This window comes from Caloenas nicobarica, chromosome 15 (assembly GCF_036013445.1).
Source record: "Caloenas nicobarica isolate bCalNic1 chromosome 15, bCalNic1.hap1, whole genome shotgun sequence".
Lineage (NCBI taxonomy): Eukaryota > Metazoa > Chordata > Aves > Columbiformes > Columbidae > Caloenas > Caloenas nicobarica.
Window position 1 is genome coordinate 11450406 of NC_088259.1, and position 18891 is coordinate 11469296.

An 18891-nucleotide genomic window follows, 5' to 3' on the forward strand; every position below is an offset into this window, starting at 1 on the left:
TTAACTGGGATCTTGCCAAACAGTGTCCAGGCAGGCGGAGGGCTGCCAAGCCTGTTGGTGACAGGTGACACACTCCCTTAGCAGCACTGGTCCTTCGCATTGCAGGTTCCCAAGGACGAGGCACCAGCTCAATTTGCAGCCTCCTCTGTAGGCATCTGGGCAGAGCCCCTTAAACACAAGGGCAGGAGCTTCAGCCTTTGGTACTTGCTGTCTGGTTACAGCACATGAAGCCCAAAAGCAACATGCTGATAACAAAAGCAAGAACTTCTTAAAACCTTTCCTCTGGCACAGTGTGTGCCCTGGGGTAGCCGAACCACCCAGTTGTGCCACAGCACGTTCCAGATGTGCTCAGAGCCCCGCAGGCAGGTTGTTCCCCTGGTGGCTGTCCCCAAAAGGGACGGCCATGCCATGACTGTGCCGCAGGGCCAATGTGCTTGTCTCCTTGCGCTGTGGCATGTTGCTTTGGGAGCAGTGAAGCCGAGCGGCTGCGCTTGGGCTGGCAGCTGTGGGCGGTGGAGGTAACTGAAGGTGTGCTCTGCTTCTCTCCCCTTTCTCTCTCCCACCAGCCCAAGGTAGTGGTGACTCTCAATGTGACATCCCCCGACCTCTTCCGCCTCGTCTTCCGCTACGTCAGCCGGGGGCCCGCCAGTGTGGAAGGGAGGGTCTCGGTCGTTGAGGAAGGAAAGTTTAATGTTTGTGGCAACTGTAAGTGCACTTTTCACTTCTAGACTAACTCAGAGCATCCCACGCTGTGACACTGCTCCTCTGCCCCTTTGCCCGTCCCAGGTGTGCCCGTCCCAGGTGTGCCCATCCCAGGTGGCTGGCCAGCGCCGTGCCATGGGATGGCGAGGGAGGGGGAAGAGAGGCAGGCAGGCAGGTAGGCAGGCGGGTCAGGCTCTCCCGCAGGGTGGGTGAGCAGCCAGGAGCTGCCCCCGCCGGTGACATGTGGCCCCGTGTGCTTTTTTGCTTTTTGCAGAATAAAATCAGAGTCACTGTAGACGTGAAGGAGGCAGAGCTCTATCTGTTCCATGTCATCCTGAGGTATATTAATTCAGGAGGGGCCACTGTGTATGGCAAAATTACAGCTTATCAGCCACGAAGGAGAGGTAAGGATCCCAGCCTGCTCTGCTCCCCTGCACCATCGCCACCTCCTCCCCATCCCAGGCAACCTTCTGCGTCATCCTTTCCAGAAGACACTTCCATATGGCTTTATCCCATTAGTCCTGCCCTTCCAATTGAAAAGGCTGATTTGAGTTTGCAGCCCCCCCTTATTTAACAAAGTGACAGCAAGTTGGCCCCCAGTCCTGGCGCTGCGCGATGAGGACTGTTAGCAGCCGGGCTGCTGTGAGATCCGGCTGCTGTCCAATCTGATACAGGACAAGGACACCCCAGTCAGTGCCCCAGGCAGAATGGAACTGAGTTTCCATAAAACCAGAATGGGCCAAATGCTGGGAACTGGATTCAAACTTTGGCAGCTGGACTTGGTTTTATTTCGCAGGTGCCCTCGTGGCAGACCTGCCCGTGCCTTGTGCTTCTTCCAAACTAGGCTGCTGGCTTCACACGTGGTGTGGGGTTTGGAAGTGGAATGGAATTGTGTGTTATACAGGCATTGCACTCTGATGCGATGTCTTCTCATCAAGCCATGAGCTGCTGGAGAAGAACAAGAGATACCGAAAGATGGTTGAACAAGCCTAGAGACCTGGACAACAAATATACCTATGAGCAAGACTGCGTGGGGACAGACCTGAGGCCGTGCAAGTGCCCCAGCGAGTGGTTGGCTGATTGATTTTACCTCTTCTAATGCCACAGCCACATCGTCCTGCTGAAGCTCTTCCAGACCACACGTGCACAGCACAAGGCTGTCACCACCAGCTACCGAATTTATCAGTGGGTGAAGTTCTCTCCCTGTCTTGGATTGACATAGGAGGCGTTTTGCCTTTGATGTGATATGCAAGGTCTGAAACGCCAAGATATTATTTTTCCACTTTTTTTGAAAGGAAAAATAGCTGATTATTTTTATGGCCAGTCATATTACGCAGCAGAAAGACGAGAGAAGCATGAGCCATGCTCATGCTTTAGGATCCCACCAAAGATTAGGAAGTATTTAATCTGTCCTATCCAGCAGCAGAGCTCATTTCCTTTATAATGTGCTTCCTTCCTTGCTCAGAAGCAACGTTTGATTTTTCTAGTGCTGAAAGCAAGCTGCCAGACTGACACACCAGAAGTGGGGTCCAGAGGGCAGATTCCTCGATAGGCCAGATCAGCTCCAGAAACGCTGAGCCACCTTCTGCCAAGGTGAAATGGGCTTCACATGGTAGACAAGCGGCCTGGCAAGAAGATAAGTTGGAAGATGTGGCTTGCAAAAAGGGAAGCCTTTTCCAAGTGTATGATTTGCAGACCAGTTTCTCCCACCCCACCTCCAGAAGCCACCTCGGTTTGAGTTGTCTGTTGTCTCAAAAGAATGAGAAACTTCAGCTCTTCAAGAAATCTACCCTGTTGCCTGTTCAGGGCCATCTCTTCGTTCCTTGCATCCTCACTCCTGCTTCCCATCTGACAAAGCAAGGGCTCGGCCTCGGCTGACGCCAGCACACATGGGCAGGGCTGTCACCCATCCCAGCAGCAGCACGAACCCCTTGCTTTGTCTTCTGGCCCTCTGCATTTTGCCTTGATGTCCACGTACCACACAAGGATAGCCAGCGTGCCACATTCTCCACTTCCATCTTCATCTCGTCTCCTCACCATGCAGCCCTGTTTGGTGAATCCCTCTCACCTGTGCTCTTCAAAACACTCCTGAGACTCCTAGACAGGCAGACAGTCTGCTGCTAGGTGCTGCACTGTTATTGCATCCAAAGTTAATGAATTCAAAGGTTACAGGAATCTGTCAGCTGAGCCAAGGACCTGTTCAACAACAGCAGGATCAGGCGTTAAATGCATTCTGTCCTGTCCGTTAAAATTGATGTCTAAATCTCAGGTACAAAGTCTGTGGCTGGCAAGAAAGACAGGAGCACAGCCCAGGGGTTTGAGAGTTAGCCAGAAGACAGCTATCTTGCCTGCGGGGCTGGGGTGAGAATATCCCTAAGGAAGAACATATCCGGGCCATTCTTTTTGTCTGTCTCAGAATAAATTCTTCACAGATGAGTTCCTTCCTTCTCTAGCTGGCAGAACGCTCCTTGGTGTGCAGTACTCCATGCTTTGCAGTCCGGGGATGCAGAGCACACTGAGAGCGCTGTGGATTAGCATTAAGGATTGTAGTGATTTATTGTGTGTGGTTCGTTGTTTTTTTCCTCCCATTAAGCCACTGAGCAGGTTGGATGTCTGTTATGGGACAGTGTGGGATTGTGGTGCCTCTGCTATGGCAGCACTGGGAGAGCAGGAGCCCGGGACTCCCCGCTGCACTACAGAGCTGCTTCCCCGAGCGCAGGCTCCGATTTGCAGCCCCGGGTTTTCCAGCCCAGTCCCTTCACAGCGTCTCATCCCTCCCGCTCCAGGTACAGAGCAGACCAAGCAGATTGTCTTTGCTCCCAGCACGGAGCCAGCCTTTGTCACCGTCCCCCAGAACAGCTTTGGGGAGCCCTTCGTACTCAACCCCAACACCTGGTCTCTGGTTGTTGAAGCAGAGGGTGTGCTGCTGGTAAGGACCATCCACCACAGGGGGGGCTTCAGCAGCTCCCTGGGGGCAAGTGTCCCAAACATAACCAACTCTCCCGTCTTTCCTCCTAGGACTATCTGGTTTTGCTACCCAGCTCATACTATGAAGCACCAATACTGCAGCTAAAGGTCACAGAGCCATGTACCTACCAACCAGCGCCTGAACAAGCCACCCAGAAGTAAGAATCTCCACGTCTTAATGCTGGGTGGGACGTGCTCAACTCCTCTTGGCCTGGGGTTAAGAAATATATACTCTGGGAGGGTCTGGATGCAGTAGAACTGCTTAGTGGAGCACTTTGGTGGGGTTGATTTAACTTGCTGAACCTGCAGTGGCCCAGAAAGCCAATGGTTAGATCTCCCCATCCGTGGCACAGGCAGCCTGCGTGTTCTCCTGGACCCTGGAGGGCCACCTCACCCAGTAAGACCATGGACCAGTCCTCTGCTAGGCTGGGTTCCCAGTGATGGATTGGATGTCAGTCAACAGTCCTGAAAAATGGCTACAATGAGTTGGGTCTTGCTGGATTATTTAAAATGAATGGGCAGAGTCTGGTAGTGCTGAGAGCATCTCGGTGTGTCTGCTTGCTCTGCCCAGGACCCCTCTGTCCATGTTGACCAGAAGGCTGGTTGGGTTCTGGACGCCAGTTGTCCCTTCCGCTATAGCAATGGTCCCCAGGATAAAGCACGTTGTAAGGAGGGAAGTTTGTTGTTGTTACTGCCCTCACTGGCCCTGTAATACACAATCTCTTGCTCCACACTGACCTGAGATGCTCCCTTGGGCAGTGGAGCCCTCATGTTAGAGCAGAGCCTTTTGCAAATCTTGATGGGATCAGGATGTGCAGGTGCACTTCAATCCTGATCTAACAATCGTACTTCACAATTTTTTTCCTGATGTTTTTAGCTGCCTCTTGTACAAGTACCTGTCTGTGGAGAGCTTCCCTGCAGCGTCAGGCATGGATGCGGTGTGCAGGCTGGACAACCGCTTACCCAGAGCGTGTCCCACGGAGCAGCTCACCCCCTCCCATCCCCGGATGGCCATGTGCAGCGGCAGTGACGTGAGTGGCACTTCTGTTTCACCGCTCGCGTGGCCCCTGCGGTGCTCACCCCTCTGCTCCCCTCTTCTGGTGCTTTACATAAACCCGGGCAGGTTATTGGAAGGGTTTTGCACCTCTGTATACCCCACTTGTTACTGTTACTCCATCAGTCTTGCACACCCCGTTGTTTGGGGCACTCAAAAGCAGTGTCTCACACGCAAAGGGCTTGCAAGGACACGTGCGGTGTATGGTAAGAGTTGGCCCGTTGTCCCCTCAGCTGCAGAAGAGGCTGGTTTGTAGCATCCTGCACGCACTCGCTGTGGGGAGCGGGATAGGACACCCCTGCTCAGCTGTCCCTCTGTCCTCCAGGTGGAAGTCCAGCTGTCCCTGCCTATTGCCCAGCCTGGGAAATACTTGCTGATGGTGGAGTATGCCAACACTAATGCTCTGCAGACAGTGGGTGTTGCTGTGAGCTCGCCGCACTTAGCCATGCAGCAGGGCATGTTCATCTTCTACCCGTGTGTCTACAGGTATGGCCATCTCTGAGAAGGAGAAAGGGTTCAGTCCTCCTCTGACGTGGCAAGGACAGACACAACCCCCCCAGCTGAGCTTTTTCTGCTTTATCACATGAACACAGCGATGCCTCAGCATTGTACATCTCAGCTGTGTATGAACAAACTCATTCTAGCTGGACATGGATTTTAGTGACTGGCCATCCCTGGGAAATACATTCCTGAGCCAACATAGTCCTCTAGTGCCTCTGCCAGGAGATAACCTGCTGCTCCCATTTACAGCTGGGTGCATTGGTGGGACCCTGACTCAGGGAATGGCCTACAGGCAGATTTATTGAAGCTCTTGGTGCAGGTCGAACCCTGTCCCTTACTGTCAAAGTGTCTGACTTCAGACTGCAACCTTTGCAATAGGAAACAAATGTCTGGGGTGTCCTTGAGAGACTTCACTCTTAGGACTTGCCGGAAGAGGCACCAAAAGATTTCCAGGGAGTTTGTATAAATACCTTCAGGACATATAACTGGCAAGACAAGATATGGGTCATGACCCTGCTCAAGGCTGGCTTCAAAATCTGTGTTTCTCTTACAGTTTCCTTTGCCGAGGGATTGCTGTAGATTCTCAGAGCCGCATGGCAACTTTTGAACTTACCTCAGAGGCCACCGTTCGCTTCACCTCTGATCTGGCCGACTTCTTCCTGGTAAGGGCAGGTTGCAAGGAGGAGAAGCAGGAGTGGTGCCTGGCCTGGAGAAGGGTTTTCTAGTCCTCTTTGGACTGGATACTAGATCTTAGTCTATGTCCTGAGCAGTCCAAGGTGAAGACCATGGTCAGCGGTGTGTTTTGAAGTAGATCGTGGGGCTGGGATTTAGGAGATGGAGAGAAGCGGCTGCTCTGTGCAGAGGGAGCTCTGCAGCAGTGTGGCTTCTCCCTATTTCCCCTTGAAGGCTTAGGCAGTTGCTTAGGCAAGGATAGAAGAATCCCATAAATATGTGCAGCTCCTAAATGCCTTAGGGCTTGTGCCAAGGAAGAAGGGGCAGTAAACAGAGGTGTGACCTGCCGTGCATTAGCTGAAGTGTGATAAGGAGATGCTTAGTGTGGTCAGCCGATCGCTGGAGGGCACAGAGCTGCCGCAGGCTCCCAGTGGCAGAGGCTGTCGTGTAACCGGGTGTTTCTCTCTTTCCTGTACGGCAGCACAAAGTGTACCTCGTACCTGCTGCGCAGTTCACCATGGAGTTCATCGAGCCCAAGGTGCATTGTATCAGCGTCCATGGCACGTTCTCATCCAGCAAGTAAGAGTCTTGGGTCCTGCAGGTTTTTAGCGTGCAGGTGGCTGTTTCCAAAAGCAGTTTCTTTGCTTACATGCAGCAAGAGACACACGCTGTGTCCAGATTTTTGACACTGCGTTGAATAAATTAGCCTGTGGAAGGTTCCTGTTCTTCCCACTGAGTCCCTGTCCCAGAGGTCCTGGTAGAAACCTCTCCCTTGGCAGGCATGCTTTGTGATCTGCTGCATGTTACAGGGTGTGCTTCTCCTGCCACGACCCGGAGCCTCTCTCTTTCCTTGTCTGAGATCTTTACATCCCATTTTCTCCTTGTTTTGCAGCAGCTCTTGTGTTCCCTCGAGGTTCCTGAAGCTTTCTCAGTCGATCATTTTGGAGGGGGGCGAGGCTCTGCCCATCGCCCCTGATGTCCCCCTGGCTCAGGCTGTTCATGTGGCCCCTGCTGGGGTCCCGGTGGATCCTGCGCCTCGGCCACCCACAGCGGTGGATCCCACCACAGAGCTCATCCTCCTGCAACCACCGCAGGTAGCGGCATGGGCTGGTTTGATGGTTCTGTGACACTGGACACCTGGTGCATGAGGTTTTCCTTCTCTATTGAGTAGCTTTAGCAATGAGCAATTTAGCAGTTAGCATTTTCAGAATTTAATCTGGACTTTAAACTTGTCCCTGAACCTGTAATTCTTGTGCACTGTCATGTCTTACCTCCATTTGACCCGGCTTGGTTCTTTGGGCTCCCAGAAAAAGCTTTGTAAGTGGCACCATTACAGAGGGGAATGTGGAGATATGGGGGGTCGATTCACCACAAATCTCTAGACCTGGCAGTTGTGCAATAAAAGCCCAAATTTATGCAAGAATGAAAAATATCCAGGCTTTGAATGCAGCCATCAAATGTGGAGTTTTGTCTCTTTGTTCTCCTGTTTTGGGCCAGGCTGCTGTTGTGTTTAACAGCCGCATCCAGACCCTGGGACGCTACGCGTTCATCCTGCACTACTACCAGCCCAACCACCCCACCTTCCCCGTGGAAGTGTTCATCAACGGTGGGCGCATCTGGCAAGGTGAGAGCAGGGACCTGGGGGAAGCTGCTGGTAAGCAGAAGCCCTGGAAAGTTTTTCATGCCAGAGGATAACTGGGGGTTCTCGGAGGAATGCAAAGATCTGAAGCAAGCCTGACTCATCTCTTCCAAACCAGGAGGGTGCGATGGGGACTGTAGGGAAATGTCAGACTAACAAGTTTGTTGTCTTTTCAGGTCAGACCAATGCTGCTTTCTGCCCACATGGCTACGGGTGCCGGAGCCTGGTAGTTTCTGAGGACCAGATTATCCTGGATGTTACGGATAACGATCTGACGGTGGTTGTTCGAGTGCCAGAGGGCAAGCAGCTGTGGCTGGTGAGCGGCTCTTGGGGAAGCTCCTGGAGTGTGCTGGACCAGGCTCCAGCCTCATGACTCCAGCAGGGCCAGAGTTTGTCCTTGGGGATTTTTGTCACTGTGTGACTGCAGGAATATTTCCCACCATCACTCAGTTTCTGAACTACCCTAAAAAGTTGCAATCTCCAACTGTAGTGGTGTAGAATTGAGGGAAGGATTCACAGAGACAGGATCTGTATATGACAGTTATCCCTCACTGTCTGATTTTGATACCAAGAAAACGCAGAAATGGAAGCTGTTGCTCTGCATACATAGCTTGTGATGATGAGAATAAGCATTTTTCCTGCCCCAGTAGTATTTTGAACCTGCATAGCATTGTTTGTTCAGGCACGTTTCATTGTGGGAGCAGGTAGCCCTTGTTATCCTCAGGCAACAGGACTGGAAGGTTGACCAATATTTGGATAAATGGCTGAAAGACAGAACTGGAACCCAAGTGCCTTCATGTCTAGGAGTTTAAGATGACAGTGGCTGCCTGTCTCTGCTGAAGTACAGTCAGTGCTGCCCTTTGTGGGTATTCTGTCTTTTTTCACTCCAGTGAGTTTGGGCCATTCCTCACATGGAACACTAGATTAGATGCACCTTGATTGACAGACTCCAATGGAGAGGTGATCCCCAATCTTTCCAGTACTCGGGCACTCTGTGTGTTATGTTCTGTCCCAGCAAGGGATGAGCTGATGAGAAGTTAAGGGTGCATTTCCACTTTTTGAGTAAGCTCATTTTGGACTGCGTCTGGCTCATCTAAGGAGCCCTGGCTCACCCATCATATCCTTGCCTTGCAGGATTACATCCTTGTGGTGCCTGAGGACAGCTACAGCTCTCAGTACCTGCAGGAGGAACCCCTGGACAAGTCCTACGATTTCATCAGCAGCTGTGGCATCAACAGCTTCTACATCAAGTGAGACACTTGGCTTTGGGTGGCTGCACACTCCTCAGGGAGCAAAAACCCCTTCCCTTCCTATGTGGCAGGGAAGAGATCTGATTAAGACATTCCTTATCTTATGACCAGACCTGTGGGTTTTTGGGGGATCTCGGTGATCGTGGGTCTCTCCTTCCCTCAGTACCTATTGCTGCAGGAGATCCTGCTGGATTTCGGGGTGGCGGGAGGCTGTGGGGGTGTGCAGCACAGTGACTCCTCATGCCTTCCCCTGCAGCCCCAGCACGTCGTCGAGGTTCTGCCGCGACTCCGCCGTCTCGCTTTCCCTGTTCTACAACAACGGGGCGCAGCCCTGCGGGTGCCACGAGGCCGGGGCGCGGGGCAGCCAGTGCGAGCCCTTCGGCGGGCAGTGTCCCTGCAAGTCCAACGTCATCGGGCGAGAGTGCTCCCGCTGTGCCACCGGCTACTGGGGCTTCCCCAACTGTAGGCGTGAGTTGTCCCATCTCCTGCTCTGCCTTCCCAGCGCTGGCCATTTTTCTTCTTAGGGCTGAGGCTGATTTGGGAAATGGCTGCATTTTCCAGCCCTGTAATGGCTCCACTTGCATGAAAACCGCCCAGCTGCCTGCAGAGCAGTTGAGCTTTGCATCCGTCGCCTTGCACTCTCCTTGGGCTCCCCCAAACACAGACCCATTTCTGCCTCTTCCAGCCTGCGACTGTGGGACACGTCTCTGCGACGAAGTGACGGGGCAGTGCATCTGCCCTCCGCACACCTTGAAGCCGGACTGTGTCGTCTGCGAGCCCCAGACGTTCGGCTGCCACCCGCTCATCGGCTGCGAGGACTGTAATTGCTCTCGGCCTGGCGTGCAGGAGCTGACGGAGCCCGGCTGCGATGTGGACAGCGGGCAGTGCAGGTGAGGGAGCCCTGTCCTGGCACTGAGCACGTCTGCCGGCATCCCTGGTGGCTGCTGGAGCGATGGGACACATCGGCAGGCTGCAAAATGGGGACATCCTCATCAGCATTGTGTCCGTGCCAGCGCGGGTAAAGCTCTGAGAGCCCGGCTGCTCCCAGCGCAGCCGCGCGGGGCAGAGGTTTCTCATGCTGTGGCTCTTCCATCCCATTCAGGTGCAAGCCCAACATCATTGGGCGACAGTGTGACCTCTGTGCCCCTGGCTACTACCACTACCCCAACTGCCGGCGCTGTGACTGCCACCAGGCTGGTACCGAAGCCAGCGTGTGCGACCCGGTCACGGGGCAGTGTCACTGCAAGGTCAGCCCTTCGATGCCTTCACACGGTGCCTTTCTCCTCAGCTCGACCCTCCTGCTCCGGCTGTGGGGGGCTGTGTGTGTCCGATGTGCCAGGAGGGAGGAGGGCTGGAGAAGGCGAGTGCCTGAGCTGCAGCCAGCCTTCCTCACATGCTGGTGGGGTCAGAAAGACTCCTTCTGCCCATCTTTCCTGGCCATGAAGGCTTATTCTTTTGGCTGTCACGGGAGATGGGCAGTTTGGGTCCAGCCCCGTGTCAGAGCCCGTTGCAGGGAAAGCTTTCAGCCCTGTTACTCCTGCGTCTGCATGACAGCAGAGTAGCTCCAACTGCTGCTGAGCTGCCTGCTCCAGCCCCTTTGCAGGGCTCACAAGTGCTTTCTCCAGGTGAATTTAATGTTTGATGGGTGCTGTGCAAGCAAACCTGTGCAGGCACTGCTTCATTGTCCTTCAGCATCGCATCATTGTGCTTCGATCTCTCATACAGCCGTCTCTGTCCTCCTCAAATGCCTCGTGAGAAGCTGCTGACACTGTTGGGCTTTGCTTGTCTTCCAGGAAAACGTGGAGGGCCCAAGGTGCGACCAGTGCCGCCTGGGGACATTTTCTTTGGATGCGAGCAACCCGAAGGGCTGCACCAAGTGTTTCTGCTTCGGTGCCACTGATCGCTGCCGCAGCGCTGAGAAGCACCGAGCTGAGGTGAGAGGGGCCAGGGCCACCAGAGCCTGCGGTGCAGTTGTGTTCCTGTCGCCCTGGTTCCCCGCTGCCCTCAGGTCTCTGCCCTGCATTAATCCCATCCCTCTGGAAGATACACCATGAGAAGGGTTATCTTTGTCTCCCCGTGCCCGTCTCCCACTTTTCAGCCCCTTTTCCTGGTCTCTGGGGTCTAATAGGGTGGAAAGTCATGGTGTGGAGGGACTGTGCCAGGCGGGAGGCAGGGGTGATGATCAGCTTTCCAGTGGCTTCATCAGAATGCGAGGTTGTAAACCTGGTATTATCCTTTCTGCTGCTCTGGGACTTGCTCTTCTGGAGCACCAGCATCCAACTACCTTCTGTAGCTCCACTAGAAGATCTACGATTGCTCTTTCCCCACAGTTTGTTGACATGAACGGGTGGCTCTTGTTGAGCAGCGACCGCCAGGAAGTGCCGACGACCCTGAGCCTGCGCGAGCAGCTCGTCCACGCTGATCTCAAGAACCTTCTGGATGCCTACCAGGAGCTCTACTGGGTTGCACCCAGCTCCTACCTTGGGGACCGTGTAAGTAAGAGCACAGCAGCAGCTGGACCAGCAGGCACGTGCATCCCTGGCCGCACCAACACGTGTGCCAGCAGCGTGCCCGCTGACGCGCAGGCGTTGCTCACGCTCTGGGTGAATGTGGACAGCTCTGACCGTGCGGTGTGGACTTGCAGCAACAAATGCAATTTCCCTCCCCTTTAGGTTTCCTCCTATGGTGGGCACCTGCGCTACGAGCTGCACTCCAACCCGCGGAGGGGTGACGTCTTCATTCCTGTGGAGTCCCGCCCTGATGTGATCCTGAAGGTGCAGCCCCAGAAATTCCCTGGTGCCCCCTGCTACCGCACGAGCAGGATGAGGTGCTGACTGACACCTTCTCGTTTCTCCCAGGGAAATCAGATGAGCATCATGTTTCTGGAAGGCACGTACCCATCCCCGGGGGATGCACACGAAGGCCAGCTGCAGCTGGTGGAGGTGAGTTTGCACACAAAAGCGTGTACCAAGTGAAGTGCTCAGACACTATTGAAAGGACAAGACTATCCTGTAGACAGAATCATGGAATACCAGGTTGGAAGGGACCACAAGGATCTCCTCGTCCAACTTTTAGAAGGGACAATTGCTTTGAGCTCAGTATTTTAGGTGCTGCCAGTCGAAATAGAGCTGGCTGTGGAGATCCACGGCTGTTTTACCTGTTCAAAGGCGAGACGTCCCAGCAGCAGGGAAGCGAAGGCTGGGCTGGATGTTCAGGTGTCTTGTGCTTCCTGCCAGTAATGTCAGGTCTTCTCCCATCAGGGGAACTTCAGGCACACAGAAACGCACAACCCCGTGTCTAGAGAGGAGCTCATGATGGTGCTGGCAAACCTGGAACATCTGCAGATCCGGGCACTCTTCTCCCAGCTCTCTTCATCCGTGTCCTTGCGCCACGTGGTCCTGGAGACGGCAACGGATACAGCTACGGGCATCCGCGCCAGCAACGTGGAGCTGTGCTTGTGCCCGGCCAACTACCAGGGGGACTCCTGCCAGGTGAGGGTGAAAGGGGACGTGCTGCTCCAGGCAGAGGGGAGTCAAACAGTCACATTTTAGGTCCCAGCCACCCCTCGTGCTTGGCGTGGGTGGCAGCCGCGGGGTTTGGATGTTTGTGGAAAGTAGTGGGGCCAGAGTACCAGCTTCCAAGCTGACCCCTGAGGGCTTCAGTTGAAATTACAGCTCAGGTTGTGCCAGGGGAAGGAACATCATCTCCCAGCTCCCCTCCCACCACAACGTGGTGCACCTGGGAGAGGTGTGGTAGCTGCCTCTGGCCTCTCGGAAGAGGCATGATGGAGAAATAGTTCAGGTGGTGCAGACCAAAATTAAGTGCATGCAGTAGCTTGGAATAGGTCCTTTTGTCTGTCCAATTATCTCTTATTGGGAAGGAGCTGCACTGAAAAATCTTTGGTGTTGCTTTTAATCTCTTCTCCATCAGTATGACCCTGTGGGAATTGTGTCATGGGAGCTAAATTAGTCTCTTTGCTTTGCCTGAATGTATTGGACTGTTTTTCAGATCTCTGACTTTTTCTCTGTCCTCAGGAATGTGCTCCAGGTTACTACAGGGACACCAAGGGGCTCTTTCTGGGAAAATGCATCCCATGTCATTGCAACGGCCACTCAGATCAGTGCCTGCCAGGATCTGGGATATGCCTTGTAAGTAAACAGCGAAACAGCAGGATATTTTTGAGTTATAAGGTCTGTAGCATGTGATTGAAAAGCTCATCATACGCAAACTGAGCTGGCAGGGCTGTGCCTGGATTGGAGCATTGGCTGCGTGTACCATTTCAGGGGTGGTCCCGCTCAGGGTCAGCTTGGGATAAAAGACAGTTCTGGGTAAGGGGAAGGACTGAAGCATCCAAATATTTGATGGGGAATCCTTTGTGCAACCCACCATTCCTTGCTGTCAGTGCTGAGCCCGCAGCTGGCCTTTTCCTTGCAGAACTGCCAGCACAACACGGAGGGAGACCACTGCGAGCGATGCAAGGACGGCTACGTGGGCAGCAGCTCTGCCAAAGAACCCCTACAATGTGTGGGATGTCCATGCCCTCTTTCAGTTGCCTCCAACAAGTAAGCACCCTTGGATGGGATTGTCTGTTCGGCCTCACTGATTCACCACTGGGAACCAGGTTGTGCCACATCAGGGCTTGGCACTGGCAAGTGTCCCCAACCCATGTCCATGGCTACTTTCCCCAAGGCCCCAACAGCCCACACCGAGCGATCATCTCCCCCGGGATGGGCTCAGGGGTAACTGCACCTTCCTGTTCGCCCCTTGTCGTTGCAGTTTTGCCGTGGGTTGTGTCCACAAGGGCTCCAACACGCAGTGCCTCTGCAAGCCGGGCTACGCCGGACCCAACTGTGAGCGGTAAGGGGGATGGCACCCGGGTGTCTGAAACCATGCACAGCCAAGTCCCGTGCAGCCACTGGTGTGGCAGAAGTACAGTTGTCCTAGTAGAGACTGCAGAAGAAATGGCTGGCTCTGTCCCCAGTGTGCTTTGCTCTGGCAGGATTTCTTTCAGTCCTTTTCAGCCTGCACATGCCCTGCTGCCATCTGCACTGCTGATATATTGTGTTTTCGTGGGTGTATTACTTAGCTGTGCTTTGCCTTGACTTGCAGTCTGTGATAAAGGCACCTTTCTGGAGTATCGTGAGGCAAAACACAAAGTGCTTTGTGGTCCCTGAGGGTTGCAGCAGTTACAAGTTTGGATGCTCACACTGTTGTAATTGCACAGGACTCAAGCACGAGCTGTGGGGATCCCCCCGCAATGCCCAGCTGTGCTTTAACTTGCCATATTTCTCCAGGTGTGCCCCAGGGTACTACGGCAATCCCTTGGTGATCGGCAGCTCGTGCCAGCCCTGCGACTGCAGCGGGAACACGGATCCCAACATGCTGTTCAGCAGCTGCGACCCCCTGACAGGCGCCTGCACGGGGTGCATGCACCACACGGCCGGCGCGCGGTGCGAGCTCTGCAGCCCTGGCTACTACGGGGATGCGGTGGTAGCCAAGAACTGCACACGTGAGTGGGGCAGCAGTGAGCACTGGGGAGGGAACATGGACAGACTGGCCACAGATGTGTTTAGCACCTTAGCGAGGCTGTGTGCTGCTGTGATGAGTTATGTGTTTGGTTGTACTGCACACGCTGCAGGCATCCTGCAGAGAGGATAATGAGAAAAAAAAACCACAATGAAACACAAACCTCCAAAAACTTGCCCTCCAGCATCGCAACTCCATGGCCTTCAATCCACACCTGCATGAGTCTGGAGCACAAGTGTGATGGGAGCGGCTGAGGGAGCTGGGGGTTCAGCCTGGAGAACAGGAGCTGAGGGGAGACCTTCTGATCTCTGACCTGCCTGAAAGGAGCTTGGAGCCAGGGGGGGTCGCTCTGCTCCCAGGGAACAAGTGATAGGACAAGAGGAAATGGCCACAAGTTGCGCCAGGGGAGGTTTAGATTGAATATCAGGAAAAACTTGTTCATGGAAAGGAGTTGGAAGAGGCTGCCCAGGGCAGTGGTGGAGTCACCATCCCTGGAGGTGTTTATAAGATGTGTGGCTGAGCTTCTTAGGGACGTGGTTTAGAGGTGGACTTGGCAGTGCTAGGTTAACGGTTGGACTCGATGCTCTTAAAAGTCTTTCCCAACCAAAATGATTCTATGATTCTGTGAATGTGAGCCTCCAAAGCACACCCAGGCTGGAACTGTTTTGCCCCGAGCAGTTCGTGCAGCAGCGGTGCTGGTGCTGCCTCGGGTGTGGGTTTGCACAGCCGCTCCCAGCACTGCTCATCTTCTTGTGAGGAGCAGCAGCCAAACTGCAGCTCACCAAAGGGGCTCTGCCCTGTGCAGTGTCTTGGGAATAAGTTGTTGACAGGAACAAATCCAGGAGGAGAGGGTCTCTGTCTTTGCTCTGACTGTGATAGATAAGGGAGAAATAGCATTCCCTGTTGGAAATAAGGTTTGTGAGCAGCTGAGCGACCTCCGTAGCATATAACTGGGTGCATTTTTTTTCCCCGGCAGGGTGCAACTGTTCGCCTTGTGGGACAGAATCGTGCCATCCACAAACCGGACAGTGCTTCTGCAAGGCTGGAGTGACAGGCCAGCACTGTGACCGCTGCGAGGTGAGGGCCACCTGCATGCGGGGATGTCGCCTGTCCCTGGCACAGCGACGAGGGGCAGCCCTGGTGTGTTGTCCCCAGGCCTGTGAGCAGAGCAGAGCTGGCAGCCAGGTGGTTAAGATGGGATTTGTATGATCTGCCTGTGCATTGCAAAAGCTTATTAAAGCTCTGGCAGCAAGTGACGGAGGCAGCGTTCACCTGCAGCCTGGGCAGTAGCTTGGTACCCTTTGGGAAATTGCAATAAACCCCATTTCCCTGCAGGTATCTAGTGCGGGCATTGCAGGGCAAGGGCAGCTCTGCAAAGCAGCGCTGTGGTGTGTCTGGGGTCTTATTGCAGCTCCACACCTTCACTATGTTGATATGAGTTTCGTGGTGGTCAAAACACTCCTAGAAAGCAAGACGCGGGTCTCGCATCGCCTCAGCCTGCCCCAGGAGGGAGGCACGTGTGCCCTCTTGCTGAACAGGGCACGTGCTGTTCTGCTTTTCCCTAGGAGGGGTACTATGGCTTCGAGGGGTGCTCCGGCTGCCGGAGGTGTGACTGCGACGTCGGCGCCGTGGGGAGCAGCTGCCACGCGCAGAGCGGCCAGTGCAGCTGCCTGCCCGGCGTCAGCGGCCCCCGCTGCCAGCACTGTGCCCCGGGCTACTGGGGCTTCAGCGAGAGCGGCTGCACGAGTGAGTCCCGTGCCCTGGGTGCTGCATCCCACACGTCGGGGAGTGGGGCAGGGCGTTGGTGCTAATGGGATTGATAAAGGTGGAAAACGACGGACTGTTGAGTTCGCGTGCACGTTGCTGGGTGGCACAGGGAAACCCCCAGTAGATAAGCAGGGATGCAATGGCACAGCTGGAATAAAACCACCCTTTCCCCTCCCTCCGAGGTGGCAACAGCATAAAATGACGCCGCGGGTGTTTCTCTGTTATTAAACTTGGCAGAATGCGAGTGCAGAGGCGGCTCCTGCGACCCGCGCACGGGGGAGTGCACCTGCTCCAACGGGCTGACGGGGAAGCAGTGCGACGTGTGCGTGCACGAGTACGAGATCCCCGTGGCAAACGGTCCAGACAGCATGAAGTGTGAAGGTCTGTGCCCTGCAGTGCTGGGGAAAGAGGGGAGCAAAGCCCTGGGACAGGGTGCCGTGCTGACATCTCCATTCCCCTGGCAGTGTGTGACAGCTGTGTCCTGCTTCTGCTGGAGGATCTGCAGAATATCGAGATGTCCTTCCCCTCCATTCGCGGCCAGCTGGTCAACCTCAACGCCAGCTCCATCGCCTGGGCTCGCCTGCATGGTCTCAACAGCACCATGGCCACTGTCGCTGTATGTGGGAGGTTTAACGTCACTTTCCGCTGATGTTTCCTGGCCCGCTGGCCTGATTTGGGCTCTTTTTTTTCCAGAACCAGCTGCGTGAGTACCGGAGAGCCATGAACAAGGCCAGGCAAAGGGCTGACGAGCTGGAGGATGAGAGCGTGGACCTCACACAGGACCTGAACGCGCTGCAGCACAAAGTAGGGTATTTTTCTGTCTTGCTTCACCAGAGCAGAAATCCATCCTTTTACCTAAAATGAGGGGGTTGGAGGCTGTGAGGAGCCCAGTTCAGGCAGGATGGTTCTCCTGCCCAGCCAGCATGAGGCTTGGGGATTGGGGTCTCTTACTTTAGATGCTCAAGCTAGATTATCTGCATTCCTTCCTTGGAAGGGCTGTTAAACATCTTGTGCTATTGGTGGTTGTTTCTTGATTTATTACTTGCTTTTGAGGTGGCTCCAAATTTAACCAATAAAAATAAATTCAGTAAAACGTCATTTATAGAAGAAGCACTTTGAGGAAGGAACATAAATGTCCAGATCTGTCCTGGATGTGTCCATGCTGTGGTGGGGAAAGCCTGGGCCCTGTCAGCAAATGAGTTGACCCTTTTAATTGTAATAGTCCTTGGAGTCCTCAGGACAGCAACACCTTTTGCAAGATGCAACCATCCATCTCTTCTTGTGTCCTGGTCAGTTCCCAGGTGGGCCTGGCTCCAGGCTCTAGGGTTTTCCCTGTGTTCAGAGCACAGGACAGTGCTGTCCTCTGTGGCCTTAGGACTGTTTCAGGATGCACAGCCTGTTGCATTGGAGCTGCATTTGTTGCCTGTGCTTCTCTGAAGGTGGTAAATAAGACTAAATGCATTGTAGGTGAGCAGCACAGGGCAGGCTGTTGGAGGAGACATGATTCAAGGAACTCAAAAGCTGCACGTTTTCAAGCCGTATGTGCCTTTTGGGAACATTTTTTCCTGCTGACAGACAGATCGCATAAAACATAATCTCACACTTCAGCTGAGCTGATATTTTTTTGTTGTAGATGACAATGACTCAAAGAGAAGCAAACCGGATTGAGCAGCACACAAGAGAGACTTACCAGAGGGGGGAGCAGCTGCTGCTAAATATCCAAAGCATCCAGAGAGGCATTGCAGGTGGGTGAAGAAGGATCTCAGGGTTTTTCCTGCTGGGAGTGCCATGCTCTTGCTTTGAAACAGCACTGAGTACTGCATCACTTAGAGCCATGGAGAAAACAAAGGGAAATACAAATGAAATGGAGGTCCCTGCAGAATTCTGGCTGTTCAGGTAGACCGGGCTCATTGTGAGTCCCAGCTGTTTGCCTAAACACAGTCTTTGGAAAAAACACATTACACTTGCACAAGTGTTCTTAAAATGCATAAAACTGGGGGCAATCTGTCCTACCGCTTCAGGAGAGATTTGGTGAAACAGGGAGTGACTGGATCTAGGAGAGGATGTAAAGCCACAAAAAGATGCTTGGGATGTAGCATGTGTTACTGTAACAGCCAAAGAGACAGAAACATGGGGCGATGCCCCTGGGTGATCTGGGTGCCTGGGTACTGCGTGCAAGCTGGCTGCAGCCTGTCGTGAGTGCTGTAAGAGAGGAAGGATCTTGAGGAATGATGAAGGACCCAGGTTGGTCAATGCTGACGAGGATCTGGATTTCCCCGCAGACTTGGTGCGGCAGATGGCCAGGTTTGGGGCAGCAAACGCCAGCGTCACCTCCACCGAGGAGTTTCGGCAGAAGATGGCCGAGGTGGAAAGAATGCTGAGGGAGATGAAGGAGCGGAGTCTGGGCAGCCAGGAGGAGCTGGCGAGACGCGAGCACGAGGAGGCTCGGAAGTGTGAGTCCGGCTCAGTGGCATGGGACAGGGCTGCACAGATCCCGCTGGGTTTAGCCATTCCTCAAAGCCTGGCTTGGAGCCCATGTGAATGCTACATGTTGTGGTCAAGTTTGGGGTGTGTGGTTAATAAAACAGGCACCCCCAACAAGTTTTACAGTAGTTTTAGGGTCCCCTGTGATACCCCATTTATGATTCCTTTTCCCTTAATGTGAATTTTAGAGCAAATTGTACTGGCTGGGAGCAAGCACTTGTGGTTAACAGACAGCGGCAAAACATAGTTCTGCAGCTGAAAGCTGGAATTATAAACTGGCCCTTTCTAGAAATAAGTGATTTTTCACAGTGGAAGTAATCAAGTCCTGG

At 53.9% G+C, this 18891-nt stretch overlaps 1 protein-coding gene across 2 annotated transcripts in view; it reads left to right on the plus strand.

Annotated features, from left to right (window-relative positions):
* LAMA5 (laminin subunit alpha 5) overlaps positions 1-18891 on the plus strand; it is a 90186-nt gene that overhangs the window by 59060 nt on the left and 12235 nt on the right. The window contains exons 23-52 of one of the 2 annotated variants that reach the window (XM_065645772.1): positions 567-705; positions 3489-3631; positions 3721-3827; positions 4547-4700; positions 5049-5209; positions 5778-5886; positions 6378-6475; positions 6789-6990; positions 7394-7520; positions 7712-7851; positions 8670-8785; positions 9042-9253; positions 9471-9675; positions 9888-10032; positions 10579-10719; positions 11116-11277; positions 11458-11559; positions 11644-11727; positions 12046-12276; positions 12820-12933; positions 13220-13347; positions 13562-13642; positions 14080-14294; positions 15288-15388; positions 15877-16057; positions 16316-16459; positions 16543-16694; positions 16772-16882; positions 17712-17823; positions 18361-18531. In XM_065645772.1, the coding sequence (XP_065501844.1) occupies positions 567-705; positions 3489-3631; positions 3721-3827; positions 4547-4700; positions 5049-5209; positions 5778-5886; positions 6378-6475; positions 6789-6990; positions 7394-7520; positions 7712-7851; positions 8670-8785; positions 9042-9253; positions 9471-9675; positions 9888-10032; positions 10579-10719; positions 11116-11277; positions 11458-11559; positions 11644-11727; positions 12046-12276; positions 12820-12933; positions 13220-13347; positions 13562-13642; positions 14080-14294; positions 15288-15388; positions 15877-16057; positions 16316-16459; positions 16543-16694; positions 16772-16882; positions 17712-17823; positions 18361-18531 (4288 nt within the window). Of the gene's footprint in view, positions 1-566; positions 706-976; positions 1107-3488; positions 3632-3720; positions 3828-4546; positions 4701-5048; positions 5210-5777; positions 5887-6377; positions 6476-6788; positions 6991-7393; positions 7521-7711; positions 7852-8669; positions 8786-9041; positions 9254-9470; positions 9676-9887; positions 10033-10578; positions 10720-11115; positions 11278-11457; positions 11560-11643; positions 11728-12045; positions 12277-12819; positions 12934-13219; positions 13348-13561; positions 13643-14079; positions 14295-15287; positions 15389-15876; positions 16058-16315; positions 16460-16542; positions 16695-16771; positions 16883-17711; positions 17824-18360; positions 18532-18891 lie in introns of both variants that reach the window. The other variant, XM_065645773.1, reaches the window with a different exon arrangement.